This window comes from Brugia malayi (assembly GCF_000002995.4).
Source record: "Brugia malayi strain FR3 genome assembly, contig: Bm_v4_ChrX_scaffold_001, whole genome shotgun sequence".
Classification (NCBI taxonomy): domain Eukaryota; kingdom Metazoa; phylum Nematoda; class Chromadorea; order Rhabditida; family Onchocercidae; genus Brugia; species Brugia malayi.
Window position 1 is genome coordinate 24,751,609 of NW_025062479.1, and position 22,543 is coordinate 24,774,151.

The 22,543-nt window shown below is 22.5% G+C and overlaps 2 protein-coding genes across 2 annotated transcripts; both read right to left on the minus strand.

The window, feature by feature from the left end:
* Nucleotides 1-5,037: 5,037 nt before the first annotated feature.
* Bm18097 (Uncharacterized protein) lies at nucleotides 5,038-8,867 on the minus strand (the record flags this gene model as incomplete). Its single annotated transcript, XM_043076021.1, has 2 exons — nucleotides 5,038-5,244; nucleotides 8,664-8,867. The coding sequence occupies 2 exons, from the start codon at nucleotides 8,865-8,867 to the stop codon at nucleotides 5,038-5,040; spliced, it is 411 nt and encodes a 136-aa protein (XP_042931955.1).
* Nucleotides 8,868-13,980: 5,113 nt separating this feature from the next.
* Nucleotides 13,981-14,574, minus strand: Bm8331 (Uncharacterized protein; the record flags this gene model as incomplete). Its single annotated transcript, XM_043076022.1, has 2 exons — nucleotides 13,981-14,170; nucleotides 14,522-14,574. The coding sequence occupies 2 exons, from the start codon at nucleotides 14,572-14,574 to the stop codon at nucleotides 13,981-13,983; spliced, it is 243 nt and encodes an 80-aa protein (XP_042931956.1).
* Nucleotides 14,575-22,543: the final 7,969 nt, after the last annotated feature.

The following is a 22,543-nucleotide window of genomic DNA, read 5'->3' on the forward strand; positions in this document are numbered from 1 at the left end:
ACTCAATGACATTTACTATCGTTTTTTTTTCTTTGTTTATTTAAATTCAAATTGTTAAAGTATTTTTAAGGTTGTTTACTCCTAAATAATAATAATAATAATTTCATAATATAATGAATTTCTCAAAAAGTATTTTCTTCTAAATTTCAAAAGTTTTATTTTATTTCGTTTTGTATTTTTTTTTTTTTTTTTTTGAGAAAAATATGAATTTTTGTTGACCAATGGCTACTCAGTGACCTTTACCATCTTTTTTTTTCTTTGTTTATTCAAATTGTTAAAATACTTTTAGAATTTATCACTAAAATGTTTATCGTTCATTGTCACATACAAATTTACTTTTTTAAATGACAATTTTCTCATTGATCATTTTATTCTCAAACACTAAATTTGTTGAATTCATTTTTTTTTTTTTTGTTTTTAATCATTTCTTTTCATCTTACCGATTAATTAATTTTAAAAAATGTTAAAATAATATAAAATATAACCAATGTGAAATTTGCATCGATAATTTTTCATTTATTTAGCAGCTATGAAAAGAATTAGCTTTTAATGATGCAGCAATCACTGATTAACTGATACTGATAATTGATAACTGATCAATCGATTTAATTATACTTTTAACTTTTGAAATTACTCTCTTATCAATTGAAAGTAACTTTTCATTTACTATATGATAAGTAAACATATATAAATAATTAGTAGATGTTTTTTTTTTTTTTTTTTTTTGTTTTAATTACAAATTTGTTGAATTCATTTTTTTTTTTTTTTTTGCTTTTTTCATTTCTTTTCATCTAACCGATTCTTAAATTTTAAATTTTGTATTTTAATTACTGAAATGAACAGAAATTAAGAAATTTATGCTAAAAAAAAAAAATTGTATAAATTGTATGATTTATTATTATTTAATAATATATTTTAAATAAAAAAATAGCAAATTTTTATTAGTTCAAATATAGAAATTAATTTTTATATCAAATTAATAATTTCATATAAAAAAAAATTTGAAAAAAAAAAATGAAAAATTTAGAATAAAATGAATTTAATTTAGTTATTATCATATTAAAAATGATAGTATTTAAAATAAAAATTTCAATAAATTTAGCAAAAAATATAAGATTTTATTTTATTTTATTTTTTTTTTAGAACATAAAAAAAAAAAAAAGAAAAATAAAATTATTTTTAACTTTTTGATTTTTTACTTTTTTATTTTTTTTTTTTTAATTAAAGTAATTGTAATTTAATATTAAAGATGAAATTGGCATGTAAAAATTACCTAACATTACACTTAACTTTAATATTTGAATTAAAAGAATTAATATGAAAAAAAAGAAAAGAAATCAAAAATTTTTTAAAATTTAAGAAAAAAAAAAGGAACAAAAAAAAAATTATTAAAAATGAAAAAAAAAAAAAAAAAAAAAAGGAAAAAGTATTAGAAATAAAAATAAATTTAAGCAAAGAATAAAAAACAAAAAAAACAAAAATTAATTGTAATTAAAAGTAATTAATATTTAAATACTTAAATACTTAAAGGACATAAAAAGAAGATCACAGTCAGATAAGCACAAAATTTTGTAATACGAAATGGAAATAATAATAAAAAAGAAAAAAAAGAAAAAATACTATTATATTTTTTTGGAAAAAAATAAAATTTTTATTTATAATATTGAGAAACAAAAAAAATTTTCAATTAAATTTAAACTTATTTAAATTTAAGAGAGAAAAAATTCAAATTTTTGATTGAAAACATATAAAATAATTTTTAATTTTAGTAATTTAAAATTATAAATTATTAAAGTTTAAATTTTTAGATTATAGATTTTAAAAAAATTATAGGTTATTTATTTTAGATTGTATTAAGTTACATACATCGATTAGATTAATTTGATAAATTTTCAAAAAGATTATAACTGCTTATCATTTTTTTTTTTTATCAGAATGATATAATAAAATTATAAAAAATAAATTATCATATCACTAATTTTGTTTTTTATCATCTTTTGAGATAAATATGGAAATGATCGATTTCTTTTTTAAAAAAAGAAAAATAATTTATGAAAAAGATAAGAAATATAGTTTTCCATATCAAAAATAACAATTTTAAAAGATAACAATTAAAATGATAACAATGTTACTGATAACATTTTATTATAATTAATCATCAAAAAAAAAAAAAAATAAAGAATATTCTATACTATGTTATGAGATATTTTAAAATTTAAATATAGTTAAAAATTATGAAAAACAGTAGTGCTAATTTTGATAATGAAAATAAACATTTGATTAATTTATGAAGTAAACAAATTGAACATCAGTAAACAAATTAAAGCCTTCTAATTTAACGGTAAACATTTAATATAATTAATTAAATACGAATTAATATATATATACATAGTTTAATTAATTAAAATAGAGAAAGAGATTAAAAGAGAAAAAATTGGATTAATATAATTAATTAAATATGAATTAAAATAACAAGGATATATATAGTTTAATTAATTAAAATAATTAGTATATGTATAGTTTAATTAATTAAAATAGTTAGTATATTATATAATTAAAATAAAAAAATTAAAAGAGAGAAAATTTGGATTAATATAATTAATTAAATATAAATTAAAATAACAAGTATATATATAGCTTAATTAATTAAAATAATTGGTATGTTTAATTAAAAAAATAATTGGTATATTTTAATTAATTAAAATGATTAGTCTAAAGTTTAATTAATTAAAATAACAAGTATATATATATATATATATATTGTTTAATTAATTAAAATAATTAGTATATTTAATTGAAAAAATAATTGGTATAGTTTAATTAATTAAAATGATTAGTATTATATAGTTTAATTAATTAAAATAAAATAACAAGTATATGTATAGTTTAATTAATTAAAATAATTATTATAATTAATTAATTGAAAAAACAATTGGTATAGTTTAATTAATTAAAATGATTATTATATATTAATTAATTAAAAAAATAATTGTTATAGTTTAATTAATTAAAATAATTAGTTTACCGTCGTAGTATATTTTAAAAACGCGAAGACACAATTTTCGTTTAATTTTTTTTTTTTTTTTTTTTTGAAAACATTTTAATCTCTTTTAAGTCTTTTTCAAATTATATTTATCATGAAAGAAATTGTGATAAAGAATGGAGCAAAAAGAAAAGAACAATGAAATATTCAATCAAATAATTTTAATTTAATGAAAATGTTTGACACAAAAAAAAAAAAAAAATTTTTCGTCTCAAACATTTTTGCAACTATTTGTAAATGAAATTAAATATAACAATTTGTAAAAAAGAATGATTATTTAATATTAAATTAAATATTTTATTTATTTATGTAATATAATTTTAGATTAATTAAAATGAATAAATTAACAAAAAACATTTTTCAACAAAAAAAAAAATTTACTGTAAAATAAATTTTTCTGTAATGAATCAAATTGTATTTCAACAAATGTCAAATAAAAAAAAACAAAGAGAGAGAGAGAGAGAAAGGGAAAGAGAAAAAAATAGGAGAGAAGAAATAAAATAAAAAATTATTAAATAGCAATAAAACAGACTGTTCATTTAAATTTAAAACCTTTCCATATGGATTATCAGTGTAATTTTGATTATTTAAAGTAATTTTTTTTTTTTTAGAAATTTTTTTAGAAATTTTAGAAATCTCTAAAAATTCATTTTAAATAATTTATTTATATATTATCTTATTAATATAATATGTATATATATTATATATTAATCATTCTAATTTTTTAATTTACATTTACACTAATAAAAAAAAAAAAAAAAATACTAATTTAACATTGTTGAAATATCTAAAATATTATTATGTGGGTAAATCCTTTTCGGGTAAATAACCAAAAAAAAAAAAAAAAAATTTAAAAAAATTAAAAAAAAAAACTGAAATGAAACAAATTGATAAATTTAACTTTTCGATGAATTGAAAAGAAAAAGTTTAATTACACACTACAAAATGACAAAAATATAGCAATTATTTTTAAAATTAAATGAAGATGAAAAAGTTTTTTTTTTTTTTTGAAAAAAAAAATATTAAAATAATAAAATATTGTAATTAACTTTTAAAATTTTTGAATTGATGATTGAAAAATTGTAAAAGTTGCTGAAATATGAAAAAAAAAAAAAGAAAAAATAAGAGAAATAAAAGTGAAAAATTTTTCATCCAATCAAAACTTATATAAATAACTCATAAAAAAAAGGAAAGAAAAGTTATCAATCATTTTTCTTGCTCAAATTCATATATTTTTTTTTTTAATTTTATTTCAATATAAAATAAAATTATTAACCATATCTTAGTGATTATCTAAAGTATCAATGATAGTTTTTTCTCTTTTTTTTTTTCATTTTTAAATTAAAATTTTTATTTATATATGAAAAAAATAAATGTATGTTAAAAATTGATTTCATTATTTTTAATTGTTAACTTAGTGAGTTTAAATTGAGAATTATTTTACCAAAAAAAAAAAAAAAAAAAATTGTCTACAAAAGCTACGCAAATAATATAAAAATGCTTTGGAGCAACGATTATTTAATCTTCTTTTTTCCTTTTTTTTTTTTTTTTTTTCATTTTTGTCCCATTTTATATTTTTGGGAAAATTTAAAATTTGTATTAGTATTAATTTTACTTTTTCTTCCATCTGAATCCAATCCCATCCATCTATCTTCCATCTGAATCCAATCTCATCCCTCTCCCTTCCATCTGAGTCTAATCCCATCCATCCATCTGAATCCAATCCCATCAATCTACCTTCCATCTGAATCCAATCTCATCCCTCTCCCTTCCATCTGAATCCAATCCCATCCATCCATCTTCCATCTGAATTCAATTCCATCCATCTATCTTCCATCTGAATCCAATCTCATCCCTCTCCCTTCCATCTGAATCTAATCCCATCCATCCATCTTCCATCTGAATCCAATCCCATCCATCCATCTTCCATCTGAATCTAATCCCATCCATCTCCCATCTGAATTCATTATCATCCCTCTCCCTTCCATCTGAATCTAATCCCATCCATCCATCTTCCATCTGAATCCAATCCCATCCATCTCCCATCTGAATTCATTATCATCCCTCTCCCTTCCATCTGAATCTAATCCCATCCATCCATCTTCCATCTGAATCCAATCCCATCCATCTATCTTCCATCTGAATCCAATCTCATCCCTCTCCCTTCCATCTGAGTCTAATCCCATCCATCCATCTTCCATCTGAATCCAATCCCATCAATCTACCTTCCATCTGAATCCAATCTCATCCCTCTCCCTTCCATCTGAATCTAATCCCATCCATCCATCTTCCATCTGAATCCAATCCCATCCATCTATCTTCCATCTGAATCCAATCCCATCCATCCATCTTCCATCTGAATCCAATCCCATCAATCTACCTTTCATCTGAATCCAATCTCATCCCTCTCCCTTCCATTTGAATCTAATCCCATCCATCCATCTTCCATCTGAATCCAATCCCATCCATCTATCTTCCATCTGAATCCAATCCCATCCATCTATCTCCCATCTGAATCCAATCCCATCAATCTACCTTTCATCTGAATCCATTATCATCCCTCTCTCTTCCATCTGAATTCAATCCCATCCATCTTTCATCTGAATCCAATCCTATCCAACCATCTGAGTCTATTCTCATCCCCTTTTTTCCCTCTGAATCCAGTCCCATCCATCCTTCATCCATCTGAATTCACTCTCATCCTTCTCCCTTCCATCTGAATCCATAATGCAATTTGTATTATAAGCATGATTAAGAACAATTTATTCATAGATTAAATTTTAGTCGAGATTTTAAACTCATTTAAATTGTGGTCTACTACTAATGTATGTGTATGTCATCATCTAAACAGACACAAACAATCATATATGACTGTCCTCCAATCATTCATTTGATCCGCTAAAGATCGGCGATCATTATTGTTCGATTAAAAATTTATACCAACTCATCAATACATTATTTTCCCAATTTTCAATCAAACATTTGTTAAAATTAACTGAATAAATATTAAAAAAAAAAAAAAAAATCAAAAATTTTCATTCCTTCAAAAGATTATTATTAATCAAATAATTTTTTATTTTTTTTTTTTTTTTGCTTTTTTGTTTTCTCTTTTATTATTGATCAAAGTTAGTTATAAATTTATTTGCAATTCAAAAAAAAAAAAAAAATAGGAAAGAAACAATTAATGAAATTTAAATTTAATATAAAAAAAAAGAAAAAAGAACATATAAATACATAAGCAGATATAGAAAATATTATTGAAGTAAACAAACAATTTAAAATCAGATATAAACATTTTTTATTTCATTAATTTATTGAATGTGATTAAAAACACTAGTTTTGCTAATAGTTAACTTTACTTTACTTTACTTTATTTTACTTTTCTTTTTCCCTCTCCCTCTCTCTCTCTCTCTCTCTCTCTCTCTCTAGATAATAAATAAAGAATGAATAGCACATGTATTTATTTATGTTAAGAACGAAAAAATGAAGCATCAGCTTGCCATAAACAAACATTTTCAAAACACTTTTACATTTCAGTTTGTTGGATTTCAAAAACAAATTTGAAGAGAGAAGAAAAACTAAACTATCCTCGTTATGTTGATTTTCTCCTTTCCATTCTTTCCTCTTTTTTTTTTTGATGTGAATGTTCATTCAAAAAGGCGCATTTGTCCGTTTTGGGACATTTGTTCGCATCTGTTCATTTTTATGATTTCTGCTCTTATCAATAATAAAAATGATGACTTGCAGTGAAAATTTTAAAATGAAAATATGATTCGTTGGATGGAAGAAAAAAAAAAAAGCATCAATAAAGATAAATGCGAATGCAATTTATGATCTATCAATAATATCATCATCATCATTTATTATTATTATTATTATTATTATTATCACCATCATTTCCTATTATTTATTTATTATTATTATTATTACTATTATCATCATTTATTAATATTATTATTATTATTGTTGTTATTATTATTATTTTTATTATTATTATTATAATTATTATTATTGTTATTATTATTGTTGTTATTATTATTATTTTTATTATAATTATTATTATTATCATTTATTATTATTATTACCATCATCATCATCGTTATTACTACTATTATTTATTTTATCATTATTATTATCACTATCATTATCATTATTATAAACATCATCGCTACATTTATTTATTATCATTATCATTATAAATATCATCATTTTAATCATTATTTATTTACTATTATTATTATTATTATTATCATTAGCATTGTTATAAATGTTATCATCGCCGCTATTATTTATTTATTATTATTATCATTATTATTACCATTATAAATACTATCATTATCACATTTATTCATTATTATTATTATTAAAACTTTATTTTTGAAAAGAGACAAGAAAAAAAAAAAAAGTGAGGTTCAAAAAAAAAAAAAAACCATAAACAGAATGTCATAGCAGAATGACATTTAAAGATAAAATAAAATGTAAGAGCGATCAATGTGACATATTGGAACCAAAAATGGTACAAATTGACTGATCAAAAAAAAAAAAAAAAGCAAAAAAAAAAGCAGAAAATTGTCCAAAAAATTAGATCCATTAACTTTTTAAATAATTAATTTAGCTAATTCATTTACCAATTCTACACAAAGCAATAAAATATTGTAAATAAAATGTACAAAACTGGTTTTTAAAAAATATATATTTTATTTAATTTAAAATGATAATAATAAATGCATTCTATTCGTGCATGCAAATTTGCATGCACTGCACTTAACATGCACTAAATTTAGCAGTGCTTTTTTCTTTCCTCTTTTTTTTTTTTTTTACATTTCATTTATTTTCTAATAAAAGTTTGATGATAAACAACAATAATACATTAGAAAAAGAAAAAATGCTTTTTTTTTTTTTTACATTAAGTAAATATGTCAAATAATAAGTAAAATTTTTAACTTTTATGATTGATTTCTCTTTTTTTTTTTTTCACTTTTAAAAAAATTTGAAAAAAAAAAAAAAAAAAAAAAAAGAAAAAGATATTCGAATGAGATGAAATTATCAATTGATACAACTCTCTTTTAACTTATTCTTTAATTTCTTTACCTTTTTTTTTTTCTTGCATTAGGGTTTATATAAATAAATATTTAAGTATTTAAGTAACAAACTATATTGAATGTGATTTTTGATTTGATCCAAGAAGAATAATTTTTTTTAAATTTTATAAAAATTACTTTACACAAAATATTTTCTCATTTTTCTTCTTCCTCATCAATTTTTGTATTCAATCAAACATCATTTTTTAGTTTTATACTATGATACTTTGTATATTTGTTAAACATTTAAAAAAAAAAAAAAAAAAAACGATAACCAAAATTTAATTATTAAAGAAAAGAAATTCGATAATAATTTCAACTGTATAAATCAAAAATTCGAAATAAATATATTTTTTTTTTAAATGAGAGCAATTATTTTAGCTACTTATATACCTTAGATTATACATATATATTTTTCTTTTCTTTTTTTTTTTTTTTTTGATATTTATAATGTGGCTGATAATTTTGATAATTTTATAACAATGAAAAGAAAATTTTTTAATGATTAAAATTTTTTAAAAAAAAAAAAAAAAACTAACTTCTTTTTCGTCGTATTCTGATTTAACTACTGTATGCATTATTGGCGGTGTTGGCACTTTTGGATCTTCAATTGTTCCTTCTTTTCGTTTCCGTTGATATTGTCGTCGTTTTGTGGTACTTCCGGTAGCATTTATATTGGTATCAGTTACCGTTATATTATCACCAGTTGATACCGATTGATTAATACCACGAATTTTATCCATATATGAATGAATTTCAGTTGTTGACAAATTGCGCTCATTGTCAGTCATTTAAAGAATTGTTATTTGTTTACTTTTCTTTTCTTTCTTTCTTCTCTCTTTGTTTTTGTTTTTGTTTTTGTTTTTTTTTTTTTTTTTTTTTGTTTTGTTTTGTTGATTAATTACAGTTTTATTATTCTTATCTGCAATATGAAAAAATTTCATTTTAGATTAAAATTTTTTCTTTTTTTTTGACGAAGAAATTAGCGTAAAATTGCAAACAAAACGACAATAACCGATAAATAATTTTGTTAAATTTAAATATAACATTAAAAAAAAAATAAGTAAATAAATAATCAATTAATTAGTTAGCACAAATTATTTAATCATTAAATATGAATTTAGTAGAGCTAAATTGAAAATATAACATTATTTTAATACAAATTATCAATCATATTCCGAAAATTTAAACTAATAAATGCTATTTATAACTTTTTTCATCGAGAATAATACAATACATCTTTTAATTAGCAATAATTTTAACAATAAAAAAAAAAAAAAGAAATAATATTTTAAATTGATAAAAAATGAAGAAAAAAAAAATCCATCTGAAAAGCGCACATTCATTCATCGCTTTTCATTTTATTCTCATTTCATCCTAATTTAATTTCACATTTTTCTAATATACAAATATAATCTTATTTCCTCTCTCTTTTTTCTTTTTTTTTTTATCTTTTACATTTTTCTTATTCGTTAATAAATTTATTGTTTCCAATTTTTTTTTTTTTTTTTTTAAATTTTCGGGTAAATACTAATTATTTGGGAAGAATTTTCATGTTAACTATTAAAATGAATTGTGTTAAAAGTTATAAATGAAAAAAAAAAAAAAAAATAGGCCTAAATGGAAGAAAATAAAAAAAAAAAAAAAAAACAATTCTGATATAATTCAATCAATTAGGAAAATAATTTATTACCAATTATAAAATTATAAAAATTTATAAAATTTTTCGAATAAAATATTTTAGCAGCAACTATTTGATGATGGCATATTCTCTATTCTCGAGTTCCTCTCGCAAAAAAGAAAAAAAAAAAAAAAAAAAACGAAATTCGAGAAATGGAAAGATACGAAGAGCAGAAAGACGATCAACACTACGACAGGATTGTCAGAGGTGAAAAAAATGTCGTGGTGACACACACATACACACATATACACATACATACACATACACACACACACACACATATACACATACATACACATACACACACACACACACACATATACACATACACACACATACACACATATACACATACATACACACATATACACATACATACACATACACACACACACACACACACACATATACACATACACACACATACACACATATACACATACATACACATACACACACACACACATATACACATACACACACATACACACATATACACATACATACACATACACACACACACACACACACATATACACATACATACAAATACACACACACACACACACATATACACATACATACACATACACACACACACACATATACACATACACACACATACACATACACACACATACACACATATACACATACATACACATACACACACACACACACACACATACACATACACTATTTTCACTGATCTGCTCGATTCATTTTATGAAAAATATAAAATGAATTGAGAAGTTAGTGAATCCTATAGACAGGGAAAGGAGAAATGATGTAAAAATTCAATATCTTTTTTCTTTCTTCCTCCATCTCCCTCTCTCTCTCTCTCTCTCTCTCTCTCTCTCTCTCTCTCGTTCTTCTCTTTTTTTTTTTTTGTCTCCTTAGTAGTAATTAAAAAAGAAGAGAGAAAATTGCTTAAAAACAAAAAGGTCAAATGAAACATAAATATGTGACACAGTGACAATTTGTGACATTGATAAGCATTACATAATTGTGATAATATTATTATCATTTCGGATTAAATCCGTTATGGAAATTTAAAATCAAAAAAAAAAAAAAAAAAAAAGGAAGAGCTAAACAGATAAATAATAACGATGATAATAATGAGATAAGTGATGATAATAATAATGAGACATTTTTATCTTTATAGATTCTACAATTAGCTAAGAAATGATAAATATTAGTAAGAAATGATAATACTAGATTAGAGCTAATAATAATAATCAATGATAATAATAAATAGTAATAATAATAATAATAAATAATACTAATATTAGTAATAATAGTAATAATAATAATAATAACAGATAATAAAAAAATAATAATAACAATAACAACAATAAATAATAATATTAATAATGAAAAATAATAATAACAATAATAATTTATAGGAAATAAACGAATGAATGACTAAATTGAATGAATGAATGAGTGGATGAATGGAATGGAATGGAATTGAATGGGACTGAATGGAATTGAATGGGACCGGATGGGACTGAATAGGACTGATCGAGACTGAATGGGACTGAATGGGACTGAACGGAACTGAATGGAACTGAATGGGATTGAATGGAATTGAATAAGACTGAACGGAATTGAATGGGACTGAATGGAACTGAATAGGACTGAACGGGACTGAATGAGACTAAATGGGATTGAACGGGACTGAATGGGACTGAATAGGACTGAACAAGACTGAATGGAACTGAACGAAACTGAATGGGACTGAACGGAATTGAATGGGATTGAATGGAACTGAATGGAATTGAATGGAATTGAGTGGAACTGAATGGAATTGAATGGAACTGAATGGAATTGAATGGAACTGAATGGAATTGAATGGAACTGAATAGAACTGAATGGAATTAAATGGAATTGAATGGAATTGAATGGAACTGAATGGAACTGAGCGGAACTGAATTGAATTGAATGAACCGAATGGAATTGAATTCTATTGAGTGAGTGAATGAATGAATGAAACTATATAGATTTATTTAATGAATCTATATATATATATATATATATATATATATATAGATTTATTTAATATAATATTTAAATTAATGTGAATTGTAAAATATAAAATATTGATAATATTAAATAATAATAATAAAAAAATAATAGTAAATAATAATAATAATAATAACAATAATAAATAATAAACTAATAATAATAATAATAATAATTTATATGAAATAGACAAATGAATGACTGAAGTTAATGAACGAATGAATGAAACAAATAAAGGAATAACAAATAAACGATAGAGCAAAACAATCTGTCAAATTGTAACACTGAAAAACTGAATGAACAATTTTATTGAATGAAAATATTTATTTCATTATAAATATATAAAAAATATATATAAATTTATTTAATATAATATTTAAATTGGTTTCAACTGTAAAATATAAATTTTAGGAAGTGCTTTTAGGAAGTGCTTGATATATGCTAAATTAATTTCATTTTTGCTAAATTAATTGATTAATTGATATATGCTAAATTAATTTCAACAAAATTTCATTTTTTTTGCTTCATTTTTGCTAAATTAATTGATATATGCTAAATTAATTTCATTTTTTAGCCGAACAAAATTTCAATGTTATTTTACTTATTACTATTTTTTATTTTGTCATTTAGAAATATTATTAATGATTAATTATCCAATGTAAAAATGACAGATAAGTAAAGTAAATTGTATTATATATAATTTTATGCAAATACAATAAATAAATACGATTGAAATAAAACTTTTTTTTTGAAATAAATAAATAAATATTTTTGCTTTATTCAATTGTTTAATAATTTGAACTGTTTTTTAACTTTAATCTATGATAAACACATAAATAAATATTTTTCAAATGTTTATTTCAATTCATTATATTTTGCCTAAATAATTAATCATAGTTTAGTAAGATTATTATTTATTTACTTTTTTTAATGAAAGATTAAATCTCTTCACATATTTATGTATAAAATATCTAAGGAACAATTTATTTTTTGGATGGATATGAATTTAAAAGTAATTTGTAAGCAATTTGCGATATAAAATTTTTATTAAAAATGGACAAATAAATGAATGTATTTTTTTTTTCTTTTTTTTGAATTAAAAATGAAAATTTTCCTCAATAGGCAACTAATTGATTGGATGTGTCATTTTTTTTTTTTTTTTTTTTGGCATAAATCGATTAACAACTTTTCTTCTCTTTTCAAATTGTCAACAAAAACGATGAGAAAGAATGAAAGCAATAAAGAAATTGATTAAAAATTAAAAAAAAAAAAAGAAAGAAAGAAAAATACGAAAGAGATAATAAAATAATACAAAAAATACAAATAAAAAAAATTAAAATCAATTCTATTTCATATTGTTCACTTATTCATCTTTTACATTACTTTTAAAATTTCCAGATAAAAATTATCAATTCAATTCTATTTTACCGTATTGTAGTATTGTAAAATAGAATATTTTAAATATACAATAAACATTTTTGGTTTAATTTTTTAGTAATTGTTTTAAACAATTTTTTTTTTTTTTTTTAATAATAATAAATATTTGGTTTAATTTTTCTTTTTTTTTTTAATAATAATTAAATGAAATTCTTTTGACAATCAAATATACATTAAAATTGCTATAAACTAGGCTATTTTATTAAAATTTCGTTTGGAAAAAAAGAAAAGTGGCCAAATGGAGGAAATGAAATGAAAATAAGATAAAAAAAAAAAAAAAAAAAAAAAAAAACATCAATTCTTTTATATATGGGAAAGAGAAGCTTATCAATTTATAATAATATTTGAGAAGAAGAAAAAAATAGAAAAAAGAAACTAAATATAGAAATATGATTGCATTTTAAAAGAAAAAAAAAAAAAACTAAATTAATATATATTATTTATTGTTATTATTTACTAATAATCTTTTCGTTATCATTAAGTGCTTAAATTAGTTTTAATTCAATTTGTTTCAATTAGTTCAACAAAATTTGATCATTATTGATTGATCTATAGATTATATTTTAATCTATACGATTAGTAGATGTGTTCCATTTAATTTTATCAACATTTTTCAAACACTTTACACACCTGACTATTCAACAGAAATTGATGAAAAGGAAAAAAAAAAAAAAAAAGAATGAAAAAAGTAAATGATTGAAATACATATTAAATTATGGAATTCGTCGCTGTAATCCGTCCTTGTTGCCGTCGTTATCGTTGTCGTTGTCGTCGTGCTCGTCGCAGTTATCATCGTTAATGCCGTCGTCGTCTTTGCCTGTCACTAGCGTTATGGCTGAAGTAATTTGGCTACTGCTTCCACCTTCTGTTGTCGTTGTTGCCGCTGCCGCTACCGCCTTGCCGCTATCATCGAAGAATCAACGAGACAGACAGATATTTGAAGAGACAATGATTTTCAATTTAAACAACGAGAAAACAGCTACAAACTGAAACACACATACAAGGCGTAGACACACAGATAAACAGACGCACACACACACACACACATACACATAGACCTTTGATCTTGTGGTGCATGCGCATACACATGTATACATATATACAAACGCACGCGAAAGTGAAAGTTTGGAAAGGACGAGAAAGCTGTGGTGTAAGATGAAGATCGAGGAACGTCGTATCACGTCACGTCACGTCACGTCACGTCATGTCACGTCGTATTTAGTATGTCTATTGTGTTTCTTTGAAAAAACGAACTGACGAACAACTTTTCTTCGTCTGTCAGCATCCTCTCCATCGTCCTCTTTCATCCATCCATCATTTTATTTATCAAATTTATGGCTGTAATATAGTTTTTTTAGCTTTCGTCTCTCTCTCTCTCTGTCCCTCTGCCTATCTTTATTTTCTTCCCTCTCTCTCTTTGATTCTTTTCTTTCAATTCGTCCAGATCGTGAATATATATATGAAATAGATGATGGAAAGGTATGGTACTAGCTGAAAACGATTGCATAGCACAATGCCAATTGCGGACACTGATATGCTATAGCGCCATTTGCGGATTTGCGGACGATAATAGAGTACAGTGTGGTTGCGGACAGTAACACAGTGCAGTGCGGTTGCGGACAGTGACACAATAGATGGAGTACGATTGCGGACAGTAAAATAATAGACAGTAACATAATATGGTGCCATTTGCGGACAGTAACATAGTGCAGTGCGGTTGCGGACAGTGACGCACTACTAGTACTAATTGCGGCCTGTAATACAATAAGGATTGCACCTGGTATCAACGGAACATATCAGTTGCAAACATCGAACAATACTGTGATATATTCAGTACGATAGTACATTTTGTACTTCCGTTTGGTTGAATACTCTCATTTACTTACAATAAAATGAGAGCAGGTGGTTGAAATAGAGTTAGAAGATTGAATAATTTACAGGAATTAACGTAATGGAATAATTGGAATATAAATAAAATAAGACATAAATACAAATAACTACTCAATTGGATTAATAAAATTTCCTTCGTAAATGAAAAAAAAAAAAAATTTCTGTATTGATTGAAATAATTGTATAAAAGTAATGTGACATAACTAATAAAATGAATTGTTCTCTTTTTCCTAATTTCAAATTTTAATTTAATATGATAATTAATTAATTTATTTGCTATTTATATGTCAATGATATATTATTTCAATTGATTTTTTCATTATAATAGGATAATTTTTGTGATGTGAAATTACATTATAATACAATTATACATCTTCTTCTTTTCTTTCTTTTTTCAAAAAAAAAAAAGTTCTTATGAAAATTTGAAATTTTATGAATTGATGAAATATGTAAGAAAATAAGTTTTCTTTTTAAAAAAAATTAAGCACAAGTGATAAAAAATTATTTTGAAAATTTTAAGTCAGAAAAATTTGAAATGTTTGTGAAAATTTTTTGTCACTTTTGTAGCTGATTGAAACACACTGATAATAATAAATCAATTTTCAAATCGATTTATTGAGTAACAGTAGATCGATTTATGAGATAAAAAAAAAATTATTTGTTGCACATAAGATTGATTTATTATTATCAAATAGATTAATTGATTTAATGGATGGGAAATGATTAAATTTTAGGAAAAAAAAAACTGTGAAAGATAAGGAATGAAATTAATAGAATTAAATTGTTGGCTGTTTATGATAATAAAAATAAATTTGAAAATAAATGAATGATTTAGCTAAAATGTTCAGATCAAAGATCAAATCCATCTTATAAAAGTTCAATTTGATATATCTTATCAGCTAAACAATTGAAATGTGTTATTTATCAATTAGCTGTATGATCAGCGTAAGAGCGTTTAAGAAAAAAAAAATTGATAAATTAACAAATCATTAAAAGTGCTTTTATTTGAATGCAAATGAATTTAGGAAAGGAGAAATTGTCACAAAAATGTCACACTGATTATAACTGATAGAATATTGATATTATAAAAATAATTTAACATTTAATATCCTTAATCTACTTAAATTACATTGATATTGTGATATGATAATATTGGTAAATTATTTACACTGATTTGATAATATTGATTAAATCAGTTGAATCAATTAATGCTTTTTGAAGAATGCGGCATTGATCATTTAATGATTTAATGAGCAAAGAAAAAAAAAAATCATATTAAATTTCTCATAATTTCATTCAGTTTAACAGCAAATGTTTTGAATCTAATAGATTTAATCAATAATAATTAGGATTCTATAGCAGTTTTACTAATTATCAATTAATTAGTTATTTTTAAAAGTTATCAAATATAGTTCTGATAATAATATCATATTATCACGAATCAATTATTCTAAAAAAAGATTTGAGCGCAAAATTAAAATTATAAATTCAAATATAAGCATAAAACTGCTGAAATTGTTAAAATATGCATAAATTACGTAAAACTGATAGCTGTAATTATTTGAAACTACTACAACTGAATGGAATTTTTTTTAATAAAAACTTTTCTTAATTAAATGAAAAAATTAATTTGACAAAAATATAATTTAAGCTAAAAATATAAATATAAAATTCTGCTTTTGAAACTTAGGTAACATTAGATGAAAAATTTAACACTTATTGGCTTGGCTAGTAGAGATATGATAGCAGTTTATATCAATTATAAATTTATCACTAAAGTCAAATTTTTTATATCAGATTGCAAAAATTATAAAAATTTTTCTCGAGAAATATATCAATCGGTAAAGCTTATTTAATTAAATTAAGCTACAAAAATCTAACAAAACAAAAATTTTAAGTTATTTTAAAATAAAAATAGGTGTAAGAAAATGTTAAATTTGAAATTTTGCAATCATTTAGCTTTCAGCATGAAGGTAATATGTAAGCTTAATTGCTAAACTTTTCTGATTTTGATTAAAGTAATATTTAATAATTTTTTTTTTCCTTTTGATAAAAGTAATATGTAATACTTTTCTGATTTTGATTAAAGTAATATTTAATAATTTTTTTTTTCCTTTTGATAAAAGTAATATGTAATGTAATTATCATAATGATAATGGGTTATTTTAATTACGAGCACTATTTTAGAATTTGCTAATTTAAATCAAATTTATTATAATTGATAAGTGACAAAGATTAAAGAATAAATTCTCTCTCATTCCAATTAATTATTTCAAAAATTATCCTTATTAAAATTGAAAAGATTATAAATTCAAACCACATGTAAATTCTTGATAGGATTTTTTATCCTGAAATTAATTATAAATATATCCTGAAATTTGCTCATTTTTATAACAAATAATTTTTGCTTTTTCAAATTTGTCAAATTTTGAACGAGCTACAACTAATATCAATTTCAGGATTTTAAAAAAAAAAAAAGGTGACAAAATTTATTATTTCATACTCGAGGAATTTTATAAGAAAAAAAATTTAATTATTATTATTAATTATCATTTTATTTTCAGTATTCAATTGTCATTTTATGATTAGTTTTTTTTTTTTTTTTTTTTTTTCTTTTGCGACAAAGAAAATTCTGTCAAATAATTGAAAATTTGTCCACAAAATTATTATTAGTTTTATTGGATAGTTAAAACAATCATTTTTTGATTTGTCTAAAATGATCTTGATTTGATTCTAAATGATTACAGTAATTTTGATCAATTAGCTATGATCAATTCTTTTTTTTGAACTGATTATTATTCAGTGATAATTTTCCTAAATGCAAAGAAAAGAAAAAAGAAGGAAAATCAATTGCTTTTTGATCATTTATTAATTTCATTGATTGCCATTGATTAGCACATATTATCTGAAATATGAGCTAATATTCGATTACTTAAAATTAAATTGCAAATTCAAGAATTCAAATATTGCTAATAATTGAAGATAGCAATGACTAAATTTATAAATACCATAAATAATACAAATTAATCAAGTTTTTATTCCTTATCCTTGATCACTTTTGCTTTCTATTTACGCTTATCACTGATACATTCATTTATTTATTTATATTTTTTCAATTTCATTAATTTCATCACACTTTAAATGAATTTTTTTTTCTCTGATTTATTTTAACTAACTAATCTAATTTAGATACTAAATAGTTTAATTGATTCTTTTATTCTATATTATATTGCAACTAAAAAAAAAAAAAATAATTTCATAATTTAAACTAATTTAATCACTGAGTTATTTAATTTATTATCATCAAAACAGATAGCAAACATGATTTTTTTCTTTTTTTTTTTTTTTTGTTTTGAATTAATTGTATAATTATTTCATATAATTTTTGCAACTTTATAAAATTTCATCTTGAACTGATCAACTGATTTTAAAATAGAAATTACTGAAATAGCATTACCGAAAAAAATAAAATAATTATAAATTGGCTAAATTACAAAATTACAAATTAGAAATAATTATAAATTTAAGCAAAAAAAAAAAAAAAAAAAGAAGAACTAGACAGATGAATAATAACAATAATGGTAATGAGATAATGATAATAATGATAATGATAATGAGGCATCTTTGTCTTCCTAGATTTTATAATTAACTAATTAAAGAAAAAAAATTATAATTAATTAGAAATGACAATTATTAGTATGAATTGCTACTAAATTAGACTGTAATAATAATATTGAAAAATGAATTGCTAATATTAAATAAATAAATTAATTAAAAAACATTATATAATTTTCATTAAATTTGCTAAAAAAAATGTATAACGGAATGTGTAGTTTAATTTAATAATTTCATACTTATATTAAAAATGCAAATAATTATTTACAAACATTTTAGTGACATTTGGATAGATTACACTTCACTTTTGATACGTGTTGTCGCAGCACGGATTGGCGAAGTTGTAATGTAGTGAACAAAGGCTATTGTTCTAAGTGATTTTGATCTACTTTGTAACCTTAGCATCCATAAAATCCCTACCAATTTTCTTCCTCACAATGTCATTTATTATAATTCTTTGTTTTGGTATAGTTCGATTGCGAGATGCTTGCTTATATCTTTGAATGTTTTATAATTAATTTATATTTGTGTGTTATGTATCAATTCATTATTGTAATGTTGTATAATTTTTAATGTTAATGTGTGGTTTGGTTTAATTATCCAAATTTGAGATTTGAATAATAAAATATTTCACGAAGACTGCCATAGTACACGTGTCACAGAACAGAACCAGTACAGATTCGAGAATCTACCATCTATCGACGATAAAAAAGTCAACGATCTGAACTATCAAGAAAGGAAACTTACTTTGTTTCACAAGAAAACAGGACAGTAAGAAAGAAATTCTAAATTTGCTTTTACACGTGTACTGTCACGTTAGTATCTATAAGATTTCTTCGAGCAAAGTAAAATTTTCGAATACTTTTAAAATTTTATTTTAATCTATAATGCATAATTATATTCTAATTAATCTTATGTTTTTTTTTTTTTGCCAAATTTTTTTTTTTTTTAATTAACTTTAATTTAAAAAAAAGCGAGAAAACGATCACATAATAATTTTATATTGTTTACAAAAAATTGAATTAAAGTCTTCCGGTTAAAACATTTTTTAGTTTTTTTTTCGTTTTAATTTAGATTTTTTTTCATTTAATTTTTCTCTTCTACTAGCATAAATCATTTTTAAGCATTTTGCTATACTAGCCAACGATTAACAAATAAAGTTTCAAATAAAGTTTTTAAGTTTTTCTTTCAATCATTTGTTAGTTAAATTTGATTAATTTTCTTGTTAAATGCATACTTTTCAAATGAATCATTTGCATTTGCTGTAATCGCAAATATTTGCTAATTATTTTTATCTTTTATTTTTAATTCAATGAATGCAAAATACAATGAATATTTGTTTTTTTTTTTGAATGAAAATTACATTTATTTCATTTATACTTTTTAATCAATTCATTTCATCGTCGGTTCAGTTGAAAATTCCCAAATTTATTACGTTTTTGTCATTCCTGGCTAATAGTTAAGATTTTTTTTGGTTGTTCTCATATTCATTTTTAATAAATTTCAAATTTCTTCTTGTTTTTACTTTATTTAACTATTTGTTATTATTATTAATACTATTACTAACATTGTTGTTATTACATCAAATTATTATTATTATTATTAATATTATTATTATTATTATTACTATTATTATTCTTATTCTTATTCTTATTGTTCTTATTATTATTCTTATTATTATCTTATTATTATTCTTATTATTCTTAACACCGTATTCTTCTCACCGTATCTTTTTTTACAGTATCTTTTATTACCGTGTTTTTATTACTGTATTTTTTGTCACCGTACTTTTTAATACCGTGTTTCTGTTACCGTTTTTATTACCGTATTTTTATTAGCGTTTTTTATTAGCGTATTCTTATTACCGTATTTTTATTACCGCATCCTTATTGCCGTATTCTTATTACCGTAACCTTATTGTACTAGCAACCTTATTGTACGGGCAATATTATTGTGCTAGCAGTCTTATTGTACGGGCAATCTTATTGTACTAGCAGCCTTATTGTACGGGCAATCTTATTGTACGGGCAATCTTATTGTATGGGCAATCTTTTTGTACTGGCAATCTTATTGTATGGGCGATCTTATTGTACTAGCAATCTTATTGTACTAGCAATCTTATTGTATGTGTAATCTTATTGTACTAGCAATCTTATCGTACTAGCAATCTTATTGTATGGGCATTCTTATTGTACTAGCAATCTTATTGTACGGGCAATCTTATTGTACTAGCAATCTTATTGTACTAGCAATCTTATTGTACGAGCAGCCTTATTGTACGGGCAATCTTATTGTACGAGCAATCTTATTGTACGGGCAATCTTATTTCACTAACAATCTTATTGTACGAACAATCTTATTGTACTAGCAATTTTACTGTACTAGCAATCTTATTGTGTTGACGATCTTATTTCACTAGCAATCTTATTGTACTAGCAATTTCATTGTACAGGTAATCTTATTGTACTAGCAATCTTATTGCGCTAGCGATTTCATTGTACGGGCAATCTTATTGTGCTAGCAATTTCATTGTGCGGGCAATCTTATTGTACTAGCAATCTTATTGTACGAGCAGCCTTATTGTACTAGCAATCTTATTGCGCTAGCGGTTTTATTGTACGAGCAGCCTTATTGTACTAGCAATCTTGTCCTAGCCGTCTTTTCGTAGCAGCTGTAGCAGCAATCTTATTGTCGTAGCATTCTTATTCCCGCTGCTACCGTACTCTTATCACGGTACTCTTATTACCGCACTCTTATTACCGTATTCTTATTACCACATTCTTTACCTTTTCATTTTTTATAGTAATTATTTTTTTTGACCATTAAAATTTGATTCTCTCAGATTTTTGAAATAATTATAAACTTTCCATTACATTTCTATTTCTTTCTTTTCTAGAACATATATTATCATTTTTATTTCTATTTGTTTTCTATTAATCATTTAAATTGTTTGTAACATAATTAACTATTTAAATTTAAATTATTAGTTAATGATCATAACATATTCATTTTCATATTTTTTTTTTTAAATAAGTTACTCTTTGCATTAAATTACTTTAATCCCTCAAAATAGAAATTTTTATTAACATTTCCAATAAATGAATTATTCATCAATCTATGATATTTGGAGAAAAAAAATCTCACAAATTAAGAAAAGAAAGTTATTATTGATATAAATTTAAAAAAAAAAAACGAATAAAGAGATTATCATCTATGATAATTACTGAATTAAAATTGATAATTGTATTTGTTATAAATCATTTCCTGATAAATTACAAATAATCTTTTCAATTTATTTTTTATAATAGCAAAAAAAAAAAAAATTATTCAATACTTTTTATTTACAGAAAGCTCTTATTTCTTATAAATAAAATTTTTTCACAAAGAAAAAAAGGTATAACTGAAATGAATAATAAACAAAAAAACAAAAAAAGCATATATTTGATAAAAATTGTTAAAATTGATTGTTATCCTTATTGTTACTGTTGCTGTTATTTGTCGCATTTATTCGTGATAGTTTTAATTAATGAATGAATAAATAAATAAATAAGTTTGCCAAAATTTCCTTATAAAACTATTTAATGCTTTCATCATTTCATTTTTACTTTTATCTTTAATTACTTGCTATTCCTTCAAAACTAAAATAAAAATGCTATCAAGTAAGTTTAATAGTAATTATATAAATTATTTGAAAATTATTCGTGGTATGAGTTCACCTGATGTAAACATTTTCTCTTTTTTTTTTTTCTTAAATAATTTCAGATTATTCTA